The 15,465-nt window shown below is 39.1% G+C and overlaps 1 protein-coding gene across 2 annotated transcripts in view; it reads right to left on the bottom strand.

The window, feature by feature from the left end:
• Window positions 1-14,075: 14,075 nt before the first annotated feature.
• Window positions 14,076-15,465, bottom strand: part of LOC128653866 (ras GTPase-activating protein 4) — a 364,303-nt gene continuing 362,913 nt past the window's right edge. Inside the window, exon 21 of one of the 2 annotated variants that reach the window (XM_053707405.1) lies at window positions 14,076-14,353. In XM_053707405.1, the coding sequence (XP_053563380.1) occupies window positions 14,223-14,353 (131 nt within the window). In that variant the 3' untranslated portion in view covers window positions 14,076-14,222. The remainder of the gene's footprint in view (window positions 14,354-15,465) is intronic. The other variant, XM_053707406.1, reaches the window with a different exon arrangement.

Raw genomic sequence — 15,465 nt, forward strand, 5'->3', positions numbered from 1 at the left:
ATTGCATCCGGGCCAGGTGCTTTGTTAGACGACAGGTTATGGATAGCCTTAGCCACTTCTGCATCAGTAATAGGAGACTCAAGTTCCTTCATTAAATCTGAAGATAGAGATGGAAATGTGATATCTGACCAGAACTTCTGGCGCTCCAAAACATTAGATGGTTTAGCCGAATATATGTATTTATAATAGTCGTGAGCAATTTGAACCAGATCCTGTGGGGCGCTAACCGTTTGACCATGTCTATAAAGTGCATCAATTAATTGAGAACCTAGGTCCTGCTTAACTAGTCTCGCTAACAGTTTTCCCGACTTGTTCCCGTATCTATATAATTTTACTGAGAGTCGAACATCTTTTTGAGTGGATTTATAGGTTAAAAATGAATCTCTTGCCTCTAAGGCATTAATATATTTTGCCCATTGTTGTGGCGTCTTTCCCAATAGATATGAATTGTAGGCATTTATAACTGCCAGGAGAAGTTCGCTCTCTCGTTTTTTAAAGTTCTTAGTACGCCTAATATTATAAGCAAGAATTTCCCCTCTCATCACTGCTTTAGCCGTTTCCCAAAACAGGGAAGGCCGATTTATGGCTTCAGCATTAAACCGAGCAAAGTCCGCGAGCTTGATTTCCAGAAAATTTTTAAACTTAGGATCGGAAGATAAGAACCTAGGATAAGAAAAACGACTATTCATATGTGAGGGAGAACCCGGATAAAGTTCAAAACATATTGGAGCATGGTCAGAAACCACAATAGGCAAGATTTGAGCCAGTACCTTTTGACTACATAGTCTTTCATCCACCAAAAATAAGTCAATGCTTGACAAGGATTTGTGTGCTTTTGAGAGGCACGTAAAATCACGGGTATCCGGGTTTTGGAGCATCCAGATATCCCTTACTCTCAAATTGGAAAAAATCCTAGAGAACAATTTTGCCTCAAGATTATCTTTTTTAGTTTTTTTAGAAGACATTTGCTGCCTCATTCTATCTATCGGGTATTGTGGCGCCATATTAAAATCGCCTGCTAATATCAAAAGACCCTCTACACACGTCATGAGCCTGGCTTGTAATGCATCCCAAAATGTCATATAAAAAACGTTTGGAGCATAAACATTGCATAACGTATACAATCTTAATTTTCAAAATAATGTATCTCCCCTCTTCATCTGAAAGGCTCTGAAGTACCTCATAATTGAAATTCTTCCCCAAAAGGACAGCAACTCCACCTTTGCGGTTACAGCTGGCAGAAAAGAAAACCTCCCTAACCCAAGAAGATTTAAGCTTAAGGACTTCCTGCGTCTTCAGATGGGTTTCTTGTAAAAAGGCAATCAAAGTGCCTATTTTCCTAAGATACGAAATTATCGTTTTTCTCTTAATAGGAGATGTAAGACCTCCTAAGTTCCAAGAGGTGAAATTAATCCCATTCATTTTACCAACTTTCTAAATTCGATGTAAGGGACGGTGGTGAGGGAGGAGAAGAAAAAAACCAAAAAAAAAAAAACCCAAACACAATACAAAGAACATAAACCAGACGACTAGAGACCCTAAATCGTCTGTTTCCCTGACCTGAAAGGAGTCCATCATAGTAATGTAACAATGAACTAATCTTAGCTCTTCTGAGACTAGGCAATTAACTCACATCCTATCTATGTGGTTGTGCAGTTCTTAATAAAAAAGGCATCTGCGGTAGTGGCAGTGTCAAAAAAATATAAGGTATTGTCATAAAATAACCGAAGCCTAGCAGGATGTACAATCGTTGCACGCAGTCCCTGCTGTATAAATTTAGTACATACTGGAGCAAGCTCCCTTCTTTTTGAAGCAGTATCTGCTGCATAATCCTGGAACAATAACATTTTTGTTCCCTCAAGTAATATAGGTTGTTTTTTTTTTAAACGCTTGTAGAAAGGTAACTTTATCTTTATAGTTCAAAAATTTGGCTATGATTGGTCTTGGCCTCGTATTGTTTTTGGAAGGAGATGCTATTCCTAGCCTATGCACCCGTTCTATGACAATATCTGGGTAGGTCTCAGGTATATTCAGCAGAGCTGGTAATGTTTTGGTAATTAATTTATTTAAATCTTCGAACTGTTTCCCCTCAGGGACCCCTATTACTCTTAGATTGTTACGTCTAGCACAATTTTCCAAGTCTTCTACTTTGTTTTGTAACTTAAGAAGGGCTGAGGAAGTATTTTCTATCTTGGTGTTATGGGCTAGGGTAAGATCTTCAAGATCAGATACTCTCTGTTCTACCTCAGAGAATCTCTCAGAGAATTGTTTTACTTCTGAGACTAGTTGTGCGATATCATATTTGATCTCACATTTAAGAGAGTCAAACTTGGGTGCAAGGGCAAGAGATATATCTGCAACTAAAGATTGTAAATCAATTGGCTCATGTGTATTTGGGGATTCACGTGCAGTCGTCTGTAGATCGCCAACCACCTCTGAAATAAGCTTGGTTTTCCTATCCCTCTGTCTAGCCGACATGGCCGAAGGTGAACTTTTAGATTGTGAATGTAAAAATGTATCCATATACTTGTGCGGATAGGGAGTGAGGGACAGGAAAAAAAAAAAAAAAAAAGTGATTAATGGGGGAAAAGAAACCCCACAGGAGAAAAAAAGGAAGGGTGTGATGGAAGTGTAAAGTTGTGCTTCCTCCTAAAAACTTCCTCTGCTATATTATCAGAAGGAGTGTGAACTAAAAAGTGAAGAAAGATCAGTCATGTCGATGACACAGCGAAAAGAGAAACACTTTTAACCAATTTTTATATTTTATGCCTTTGATTTAGACAGGACAGGGGTATAGACCATGCCTTAGATACAGGAACTAGATACAGTTAAAAATTTGTGTATAATACTTCCTAAGTTCCACCAACCAAGGTAGAACAATATTCACAGTGTCCCTGAGCCTTAATTGAATACACTAACAACAAGCAGAATATATCAACTATTATGGCAATTACATTACATCGACTCTGCACAGTTACCTAGACCATCTTTCTAGGGAGGAAAAAAAAAGAAAACAAGAAGAGAAAACAAAAAAAAAGGGACCAAGAAAAAAAATATAATTTTCCCCTCTCTTTCCCCTTCTCTCCTCCCTCCTTCCCCCTCCCCTCTTTTAGCTTAGCAACTTAACAGCACTTTAAGTAAAAGTTATAGCCATAAAGATATTATCACAAAATGTCGCCTATATACAGAAATATTGGCTATGTACCAAGCTCTAACTTCCAACAGCCTGTATAGAGCTATGCAATAAATTTAAAGGTGCCCTAATAGGTGTAGAAGCTAACAACACCTAAATGTCTCAACTCGGGTACATCACACTAAGACAGCAGAACATAACCTTATAACACAAGCATCCCTATCTGTTCAAAAGGATCTTGAGGACAGACAGCTTATTTTGGGTTAAAACACAGTCCAGGAAAAAATACAAAAAGATCCAACAGATGATGAACTATGTACAACATTTACAACATGGCAGTTTTTATTCTCTCAGTTTTTAGTCAATTGTGGTGACTCTCTCTTCTGCCGTCCCCCTTTTTTCCAGCACAATTACTCTTGGTTTGGAGCCACTTGACAGCAAAGTCTGTGTGTAAGAATTTTAGGGTAAATAGAAGAACACGGGAGAGACCCTTCTAGAGATAGAATAACAGTTGCAACATATAAGCCAGCTCGTGGAGGAAATCACTCCAAACTTGAGACAGCAGTGGGACAGCGGAGAAAAAAAAAAAAAAAGGAGCAACTGCAGATATTAAGTCAAGACTCTACGTTACCAGTCACTGTGTGGATGAAACAAGCTGAGAAACAAAACCTCCGTTGAAGACCAGGCCCCCTCTCGCAGCACCGGTGGGAGGGGGAATGCTGGTCCGGTCTTGTAGAATAACAGGTGCGAGGATGTAGTTTACCGCAAGCCGTATGTGGTACATTGTATCGGAAGCGTCCAACACACCAGAGGCACCCGCGGGAGCACCAGCAGCCCTCGCCCCTCACGCAGCAGCGGTGGGAGGGGACACCAAGAGAGAGACACCGTACTTCCCACGGGATTCAGCAGAGACGGCTGCACCGGTCCCAGCAGTGCACAGAAACGTCGGCACTCCACCAACAGGAGAATGTAAGCAACCTCAGCCAGACACCAGTGTATCAGCCCACACAGAGAAATCAGCTAACAGACCAGAAATCGTGAGAGCGGTGTAGCTCACATAGTCACCAGCCTCCTACTGTAACAACGAGATAATGATCCCAGGTAACAGGTGCAGATTGCTCTTCCAGACAGCGTTTATCCAATGCTTTGCCTTGGTTCTTGAAAAAAGCCAGTTTGTAGTATAGGTATCTGTTAAGGACTCAGGTCCCTTTCAGGACTAAAGCACAGAGCCTTAGTGCGATATCGGGCACTATGGAGTTCCAGCAGCGATGATACTCAGCATTACAAGCCAGCCTGGGTCAGAAGGTTTAGGCGCGATACTCGCCAATAGCTTGTAGGCAGGGCAGATCAGAACAGGTGCAGCACCTGACCATACACCTGTGCTCCTCCTCCGGAACCTGAGAGCATGCCATTTTAAACAACTTTCCAATTTACTTCCCGTGACCATTGATATTAATGTTTTTTTGCTTGTTTGACTTCTTTGTTTTCTGTCAGCAACTATATCTTATCACCTGAAATTGTGAGAATAAAATGATGTGGTATGTAGAGGGTTAAGGTTGTTGGGTGTGTATACCCATCAACCAATTACGTTTTAGCATTCCCTTTTTAATGATTGCTCAGACTTTTAGTGTCTATGATTACGGCTCTATAGCTGAAACGCGTAGGACCTGTCTGTCAGCCCTTATCCTGTTGTAAGAGGTAATATTGGGCGTTTCCTTGTTTTAACTTTTGGCTGACCAACAAACTTTTAAAGATTTTACCTTGGATCCAAGACTCCTCTCTTTGTTTTTTGCTATAAATAAAAAATAATGCACACAGAAATGTAGAAAAGGGTCTATATAAGTGTAGACAAATTGCGCTATGTGCAAATATGTGAAAGATGGCCAAATGGTATGTCATTAATAATTCTTTCACTGTCAATATTCAACAAAGATGTTCTTGTAATACTACCTACTGTATGTAGTATATGAATTGTGATGCGAGTACAGTTTAATTAACATAGGTTAAACAAAACACAAACTGAAGTATAGGTTTAGTGAATATATTTGGAACATCAGTGGTCCCGAGTATAAACATAGCCTGCACATTTTCAGAGGGCTTATGGTGGCAATCTGAAGGATCTGAAGGTTAGGGTGGTTGAATGGTTCAAACCAGACCCATTGGATTATAACAGACTTCTCAGGCTCAGCCAGATAGAGACCTACTGTATTAAGATGTTTCACAGGACTGAATATTGATTTAGATTTACAAGATTTTACTTGAATTCAGATGTTGCAGGAGTATCATGTGAGAGAGTAGGGACCCATGTGTGTGTATATACAATTGTAGATGTTTAAGGTGTTGTCAGAGCTTATACCTTTAATTAGTCCCCTCCCTCTATAAATTCCCTACGCACCTGCAAACAGGTGCTTAGTATTTTGTTAGCTGACCCAGGTGTACCTGAACTAAGCTCTGCTGCTAGCAACCTAGCAGTGTCCTGATCTCAACTACAATGAAAGGAATTTCCAGAGTAAATTATTTCCCAGCTAAAATAATTCTACAAGGAATAACTGCAGTCTCATATCGAAGGCACTATTCCAGTGTTATTACAAACAGCAAGAATACAGACCTCAGAATTCTGTGATTGCTCTCCACACAAACAGCGCAACTACTGACTTCCCGTCAGCACCACAGCTCCAGGATTTACTGAACATCACACAAGTCAGTTCCTACGGCCGTAGGCGCCTTGCAAAGGAATCCAAAGACATTCTGGTTGAAGACCGGAGACCAGAGCATAGCCACTACTCCGGTGACGTAACAGGGGAATCACTGCCAGCAAAGGACACTAACTCAGCAGTCTAGACCGGTGAGCGGAGCCTAGCCACTCCTGTGATGTAACAGGAGTGTCACAGAGTTTAACCGCAATTGCTTCTAGCTGGTAACAAAGACACTGCCAGCATAATCTCTTGCAACTAGCTAGTCACATAGTCATTCTCTGTTCAATAACATTGTAATCCGGACTGTATCCAAATCACTTGTATGTTAACCAAAGTAACAAGATCTTAGCATTGCCTATAGCAGTGCTATCTCTACAGTTGCTATTAATTCACATATGTCACACCTATGCTACTTAAAACATAGTAGCTACTCTGAACATAGTGATACAAACAACTAATATCAAGGTTGAAGATAGTTAATACTCTCTTGTTCTGCAGCTGAGATTCTAACAACAGACCAAAGAATAGACAACATTGATTTAAGCATAATCATAACTTAACATATAACATAATACTAAGCCCACATGGATCCATCAGAACTTCCACAGTTTGTGTATAACCTGTCACAAAAAGTGGACCAACTTGCTCAGGGACATAGGGAGTTACAGGTAGAAAACCAAACACTACGTGGAGTAATTAAAGACTCCATTGCGCAAAAGGGTACTCAGACTGACTCTGCACCTGAACCCCAGGTCTCATTACCTAATACTTTTTCAGGTAACAGGAAAACATACCGGCAGTTCAAAAATGCCTTTAACCTCTTGTTTAACCTAAAACTGAAGACTTACAATTCCAATAGAATAAAGGTTCTAACAATAATCTCTTTCTTAAGAGGGGAACCCAGGGTATGGGCAGACACATGTTATGAGAACGATGATCCCATATTATCTTCTCTGGATGGTTTCTATGCTACCATGGATGAACTTTATCAGGATATTGATGTACAACTCACTGCCGAGGCAAAAATGAGAGCCCTAAGACAAGACCTCCGAGCAGTAGAGGAGTACATTACAGAGTTTAAGCAATATGCCACGGACTCTCAGTGGAATGCCATAGTCTTGAGGAATCAGTTCAGGTTGGGACTCTCAGATCAGCTTAAGGATGAGTTGACATGACTTGAGATGCCCAACACCATAGAAGCCTTAATGAAACTAGTTATACAAATAGACACAAGGCTGAGAGAAAGGAAACATGGACATTACACTACTGAACTTCCCACTAGGACAGCTCATAGCACTCTCCAACAGCCATCCTACAATAAATCTACAGAGGAGGCCATGGACATAGGAGTCATCAGAGGACCTTTGACAACACAGGAGAGGTCATGAAGAAGGAACCTGCAATTATGCATGTATTGTGCCAATCCCTTACATAAAATGAGGGATTGTCCCCTACTACTCAAGACAAGAAAAAGTAAGTGTCATTTGTATACTACTCTACCCACTGCTAACAAAAAACCCACTTACTGTCGTATTCCTTTACTTTTACAGTGGGACCAAAACAGACTGAGCACTGAAGCTATTGTCGATTCTGGAGCATTTGGGAACTACATAGATAAAAATCTTGTTGTAAAAAATAAAATTCCATTGGTGTGTAAGCAGAAACCCGTCTCCATTCGTGTTATTGATGGTTCATCCTTTAACACAGGTCCAATTACACACCATACAATACCATCCAGATCCATACCTCTCATGACCATACAGAGTTCCTATCTCTCGATGTAATACCTTCCCCACTTTTCCCTGTTGTATTCGGTTTAAGTTGGCAACAACATCAACCTACGATCCACTGGAAGGATTTACACGTGGAATTAACTTCACTATATTGTCTGAAGGCTTGCTACCCTCAACGAGATCTACTTCTACAAGTGGCAGAGCCCCACTTATTCTTACCAAAGCAATACTCAGATTATACAGATGTGTTCAGCAAAAAACAAGCTGAAGCACTACCTCCACACAGACAATACTATTGTCCGATAGAACTACAACCAGGGGCAACTATACCATATGAACATCTTTATCCTCTCAGCTAGCCTGAATTGGAGCACTTGAAGAACTACTTGGATGAAAACTTAAGGAAAGGCTTCATTAGACTTTCCACCTCACCGGCTGGGGCAGGAATATTTTTTGTAAAGAACAAGGACTCCTCACTTAGACCAATAATAGATTACTGTGAATTAAACAAGAAAATTATTAAGAACCGCTACTCTTTGCTTTTGATACCAGAACTCATAGAAAGATTATACCAAGAAAAGATTTACACCAAACTCGACTTACGTGGTGCCTACAACCTGGTGCGAATCAGAGAGGGGGATGAGTGGCTAACCGCATTTAGAACGAGATACAGACTTTATGAATATTTGGTTATGCCATTCGGGCTTTGCATTGCCCCTGCCAAATTTCAACACTTCATCAACAATATTTTCAGAGACTTATTGGATATATGTATGGTTATTTACCTCAATGACATACTCATATACTCCAATAACCTACAGGACCACATAAAACATGTTAGTTTAGTACTGGCAAGATTCAGAGAACATCATCTGTATGCAAAACCCGAAAAATGTCTGTTCCACACAAATGAACTATCATTTCTTGGCTACTACATAAGTCCTAATGGCATAAAAATGGAAGACACAAAAGTCCAAACCGTAAGAGATTGGCGTCAACCCAAGAATAAGAAGGAATTACAAAGGTTCCTGGGGTTTGCAAACTATTACAGGAAGTTTATTAAGAATTTCTCCCAGATTGCCAAACCCCTAACACGTCTCACAGGAACGATAACACCGTACACTTGGAATACAGAAGCAACAGAAGCCTTTGATAATCTTAAAAGAAGATTCACCACCGCTCCTATTCTATATTTCCTTGAACCTTCACAACAATACATTCTAGAAATCGACTCTTCAGATTATGGCATCGGTGCTGTACTATCCCAACATCAGCTCCCATCCACCCCATCGCCTATTTCTCAAAAGTTATGACTACTGCAGAAACTCATTATCTTATCGGTGAGAAAGAACTACTTGCAATAAAACGGTCACTAGAACATTGGATACATCTCCTAGAGGGTACAGAGTTACCCATAATAATATATACTGATCACAAAAGTCTAGAGTATCTACAAAGCAATAAGACTCTCTTCTCAAGACAGGTTCGATGGAGCCTCTACTTCACCAGATTCTACTTCAACATCATTTATTGACCTGCAAAAAATAATGGTAAAGCCGATGCATTGTCTCAAAAATATCTGAAACCCACTATCACAACAGAACACGGTAACATCTTTCCTACAGAATGCTTTATAGGACTTACAACAACTTTTTCTAACATTTTAAAAAAATCTCTATGAGAAGATAAGAACGTAATGGACTGTAACCTCAGCCAAAACCCAGACGGACTCTTCTACCACAAGCATAAGTTATACATACCTCCCCAGCTACGTCCACAGTTACTAAAACAGTTCCATGACTCATAATCATCAGGACATCAAGGTATCGGGCGAACGCTGGAAAAGATATCAAGAGAATTCTGGTGGCCTCACATGAAAACCACGGTAACTGAATATATCCATAGTTGCATGATTTGTGCAACATCCAAATCAGATTAGAATTGTCCCTATGGATTCCTCATGCCCATATAGATTCAAGAGAGACCTTGGCAACATGTCGGGTTAGATTTTATTGTAGATCTTCCGAGATCAGAAAAGCAAAACACAATTCTTATGGTAGTAGATCTATTTAGTAAAATGGCACACTTTATACCATACCACAAACATCCAAAGTTCTTCCGAGACGGCACAACTATTCCTATAACATATTGTCAGATTACATGGAATACCACCCATTATGACCTCAGACCGTGAAACACAATTCACATCAATATTCTGGAAACAATTGGCCAAACAAATGGCCAATCTAAACGAGTCAATCAATGGCTAGAACAGTATCTCCGCTGCTTTTGTTCTCAACATCAAACGGATTGGGTGCAGTTATTACCTATGGCAGAATATGCATACAACGACTCCATCAATTCCAGTACAAAGATGACGCCCTTTTACGCCAACTACGGTTATCACCCAATATTCTCGTTCTGTGCGGGCACAGTCGCAACCTCACCTCAGGTTGATAAGTTAACAAATACTTTGAAGGAGACGTTCAGGACTCTGCGCCAGAATATAATACAGGCTCACGACTCACAAAAAAATACTACGACTTGAGACGACGACCCCCCCACCTCATACTCGGAGGTCTTGTCTGGTTGTCAACAAAAAATGTAAAATTGCAAATACCAAGTAAAAAATTGGGAAAATTATACATAGAACCTTTTCCGATACTGAAAATAGTAAACATGAATGCTGTGACCTTAGAACTCCCCTCTATGATGTGAATCCATCCCACCTTCCACGTATCATTACTTAAACCTGCACGACAGATGAGGGATACCACACCCGTATTACCAACCACTTCAGTCTTACCTGCACCTGAAGAATATGAGGTACAATCTTTACTAGACTCCAGATAAAGGAGAGGTCAACTTGAATACTTAGTTCGATGGAAAGGATACATCAATGAGGAAGATACATGGGAACCATCTTCAAACTTACATGCACCTAAATTGGTGACCCTATTTCATTGCCGTTACCCTGATCATCCCAGACCTCAAGCTGTGGGACCGCTTGCCTGACGGGGGAGTAATGTCAGAGCTTAAACCTTTAATTAGTCCCCTCCCACAGAGTTTATAAATTCCCTACGCACCTGCAAACAGGTGCTTAGTATTTTGTTAGCTGACCCAGGTGTACCTGAACTAAGCTCTGCTGCTAGCAACCTAGCAGTGTCCTGATCTCAACTACGAAAGGAATTTCCAGAGTAAATTATTTCCCAGCTAAAATAATTCTACAAGGAATAACTGCAGTCTCATATTGAAGGCACTATTCCAGTGTTATTACAAACGGCAAGAATACAGACCTCAGAATTCTGTGATTGCTCTCCACACAAACAGCGCAACTACTGACTTCCTGTCAGCACCACAGCTCCAGGATTTACTGAACATCACACAAGTCAGTTCCTACGGCCGTAGGCGCCTTGCAAAGGAATCCGAAGACATTCTGGTTGAAGACCGGAGACCGAAGCATAGCCACTCCTCCTGTGATGTAACAGGGGAATCACTGCCAGCAAAGGACACTAACTCAGCAGTCCGGACCGGTGAGCGGAGCCTAGCCACTCCTCCTGTGACGTAACAGGAGTGTCACTGAGAGCTTAACCGCAATTGCTTCTAGATGGTAACGAAGACACTGCCAGCATAATCTCTTGCAACTAGCTAGTCACATAGTCATTCTCTGTGCAATAACATTGTAATCCGGACTGTATCCAAATCACTTGTTAACAAAAGTAACAAGATGTTAGCATTGCCTATAGCAGTGCTATCTCAGAACCTTATCTACAGTTGCTATTAATTCACATATGTCACACCTATGCTACTAAAAACATAGTAGCTACTCTGAACATAGTGATACAAACAACTAATATCAAGGTTGAAGAAAGTTAATACTCTCTTGTTCTGCAGCTGAGATTCTAACAACAGACCAAAGAATAGACAACATTGATTTAAGCATAATCATAACTTAACATATAACAGGTGTATTGTTTGTAGGTATATGGTTCTATGTATATATATATATATATATATATATATATATATATATATATATATATATATATATATATATATATATATACATACATAAACACCCTGGGCTGAGATTGTATGCTTGAAGATTTTAATGAAAAGTGGTTCACATCATATGGTTTATTCCATTCCAAATTGAATATGGTTCTCTTAGCATTAAGCTCTTTTTTCCATTTCCTATATATTTTATTCAATTTCCATGAAATCCTATTGGCTTTTCAAATCAGCCAATAGGATGAGAGCTTCTGAAATCCTATTGGCTGTTCAAATCAGCCAATAGGATTTGAGTAGCTCTAATCCTATTGGCTGATTTAAATTTGAAGAATCAAATCAGCCAATAGGAATGCAAGGTACGCGTTTTTAAAATGGGTACCTTGCATTCAACTTCAGTGTAAGGCAGTGGTCGTATGAAGAAGACGTTCCGCACAGGATGTCATCAGCCTCCAGGATAGGATAGCTCCACTCTGCGCCACTGGATGAAGATAGAAGACGTCCCCAAGATGGATGAAGGTGTCGCCGCCTGAATGAAGACTTCTCGCCACCTGGATGAAGATGGATGTCTGGACTTCAGGAACCATGAGTAGATTTTATGGGGTAGTGTTTTTTTTATTTTTTGGGGTGTTTTTTTTAGATTTAGGGCTTTGGGCACTTGTAAAAAAGTTGAAAGAGCTGAATGCCATTTTAAGGGCAATGCCCATACAAATACCCCTTTAGGGGCAATGGATAGCTTAGGATTTTTTAGAGTTAGGTTTTTTATTTTGGGGGGTTAGTTGGGTGGAGGGGTTACTTTTAGGGGGGGACTTAGTCATTTTTTAAGGTAAAAGAGCTGTTTAACTTAGGGCAATGCCCTACAAAAGGCCATTTTAATGGCTATTGGTAGTTTATTGTAGGTTAGAGGGTGTTTTTATTTTGGGGGAGGCTTTTTTATTTTTATAGGGCTATTAGATTAGGTGTAATTGTTTTTATTTTTGATACTTTTGTTTATTGATTTTTGTAATCTGAGAGTTTTTTATTTTTCGTAATTTAGTGTTAATTATTTTTTGTAATGTTAGATTTTTTTTTAAAAAAAATTTGTAGTGTTTTTTAAAATTTTTAATTTTGGTTTTTAATTGGTAGTTTTTTTATTTTATTAGAATAGCTATGTTAGGTTAATTTATAGTTTAAACATAGGTTTTTTTATTTCACAGGTAAGTTTTTTTTTTAAAAGATAGATATATTGTAATTTTAATTTAAAGTTAGGGGGTGTTAGATTTAGAGGTTATTAGTTAAATTTAGTGTTTTGAAATGTGGGGGGGGCAGCGGTGTAGGGGTTAATAGGTTTAGTTTAGTAGTTACAATGTGGGGGGCTGGAGGTTTAGGGGTTAATAGGTTTATTTAGGTGTAGGGGAGCGGCGGATTAGGGGTTAATAACTTTTATTAATGTCGGGGAGCTGCGGATAAGGGGTTAATAGGTTTATTTAGTGTCGGGCGATGTCGGGGGAGGCGGATTAGGGGTTAATAGGTTTATTTAATAGTCACGATGTGGGTGGGCGGCAGATTAGGGGTTAGTAAGTTTAATATAGTGTTTGCGATGCGGGGGGTGGCGGTTTATTGGTTAATAGGTAGTTTATGGGTGTTAGTGTACTTTGTAACAGTTTAGTTATGAGTTTTGTGAAACATTTTTGTAACACAAAATCCATAACTACTGCTCTCAGTTGGCGGTATGGATCGTGCCGGTATAGGCTGCAACGCAAGCATTTTAGCCGAGCCACACAACCTGTAATACAGAATCTGTGAAACTCCTGCACTCAAATGTCATTTTATTGAGTGCGGAATAGACGTTGCGTTACAGGTTAAAATGCTTGCGGTATAGCTATACCGCCGTGACTCGTAATATGTGTTCCCGGCCATTCCACGCGCAATAGCCAATCTTTCAGAGGTATAGCTGTACCGCAAAACTCGTAATCTAGCCGATTGTTCGTTATAGATGTTTTTTTTATACATTTCTGTGTGTATATAATAATGCAAGTACCAGTATAGTTATGATGTAGCATTACATGTTTACATCCAAACCATGATAAATCTTTGTGCCTATATAAGAAAGAGTTTGTCCAGTAATTGCCAAGAAGCAGTCTCTTGAGAGTCTTTCCAGCGAAAGTCATAATGCTTAGAGGCTTCTTGACTTCTACAAGCCCCCATAGATTTTTCCTGTATGCCGGCTATCGCTTCTTCAAGGGTCGTTTGAAACAATTTGGCTGGATATCCAGGAGAACAATCGGTGGGAAACAGCTTACCAGTGACGTTATATACTACTTTTGTACAGTAATTTGTGAGTGTCAGTTTATCAATAAATAATTGTTAAATAAATACTGTTCATACGAGTCGTGGTTGCACTTTCTTCTCTTTTGTTAAACAGGATTTATGGCAATAGTTTTGCTAGGACATTGAAGAAAACTGCAGTTATGACACATTCATTAGACTATGCACATTATTTGTAAAACATAGTTAAAGGAAATATTTTTGGTTAAATAATACTTTTATTTGTTAGTCCAATAGATTATTTGGCAGTTTTAAGGTGCTATTCTATAATAAAATATTTGCAAAAGTAATACACTCAATATTGTCATTATAACATTATTTCTACAGAGAAGCTGCAGTTGAAATCTACAATTCCAGTAAGTACTTCTTTTCTTGATCTGCAATACTTGAGCAATCTGTTAAGAAAGAATCATGAGCTGCTTTGAGATCTTGGAGGATGTGGAACAACTGCACAGCGCTGTCTTCCTTTTCAGGATCTATGAACAATAAGAAAAGAAAACAAAGAGTTGCAATGTTAAAGTAAAACCGTCACATTTGCCTTGGAATAAACGTTTTATGTTATATGATTAAAATTAGATTCAACACTTTGAAGCATAAAGAATCACTTTCATTTTTATGAATGGGGGAAATAAAAGTGATGTTTACACATTTTTCTTAATTAGGCAAAGTAAGAAAATAAATAATTAAAGGGACAGTTAACTCAAAATTTTTCTCCCTTTAATTTGTTCCCAATGATCCACTTTACCTGCTGGAGTGTATTAAATTGTTTACAAGTAGCTCCTTTACCCTTATATTGGCATTTGAAATAGTTGATTTAGCCAGTGGTATCCCCACCTATTCTGAAAGTTTGTGGTCGCAGGTACAAGCTATAGATAAGCTGTGTAAACACAGCCAGCAGAAGAAATTACACTCCCAGTGGGATATAGCAGAGATAAGGATTGTTCTCTCCAAGTACTGGTGATTGGTTTATGGACAGATATAAGATAAAGAAGCATGTATATGTACACAATGCGATAAAGTAATGAGATCTGATTATACCTACAAGCTCAACCCATTTTATTAGGTTGTGGCTTCAAAACACAAAATAAGAGCTTTAATATACACAAATAAACCTTAAAAAGCTAATTTTCATTCACTTTTACTCTGCAGTTGGTAAAAAAAGCAATTGTAAACACATTAAGGGAAAAACTATTTTACAGTAGTCCCTTTAAAAGCAAACTAAACACTGGTCGCCATTCCTGTCTGTTAGATTTGCTCTTTCAATGGTTTTCTGAGAGAGGCCATTTGAATCCATTAGAGATCCCATTTGTCACATGACTTTCTAATGACATGGTTTTCAGATTTATCTAATTCAACAGGCTTGCCCTCTTAAACAACCATTTTGGCAGTTTTGTAAAGCATTAAGTGGATTTCATGAGTTAAGACTGTCCCTTATAATTTGTCTCAAAGCTAACTAATCTAAATCTAAGATAGACAGATGTTCCAGATCTATTGTACGCAAATATAGGGATAATTTGACACCTGTATTCCAACCACTAGGTCACATGTTAATAAATGTTTTAGAATGCTCGGGTCAAATGTTAATAAA

The sequence above is a fragment of the Bombina bombina genome, chromosome 3 (genome assembly GCF_027579735.1).
Source record: "Bombina bombina isolate aBomBom1 chromosome 3, aBomBom1.pri, whole genome shotgun sequence".
NCBI classification, from domain to species: Eukaryota; Metazoa; Chordata; class Amphibia; order Anura; family Bombinatoridae; genus Bombina; species Bombina bombina.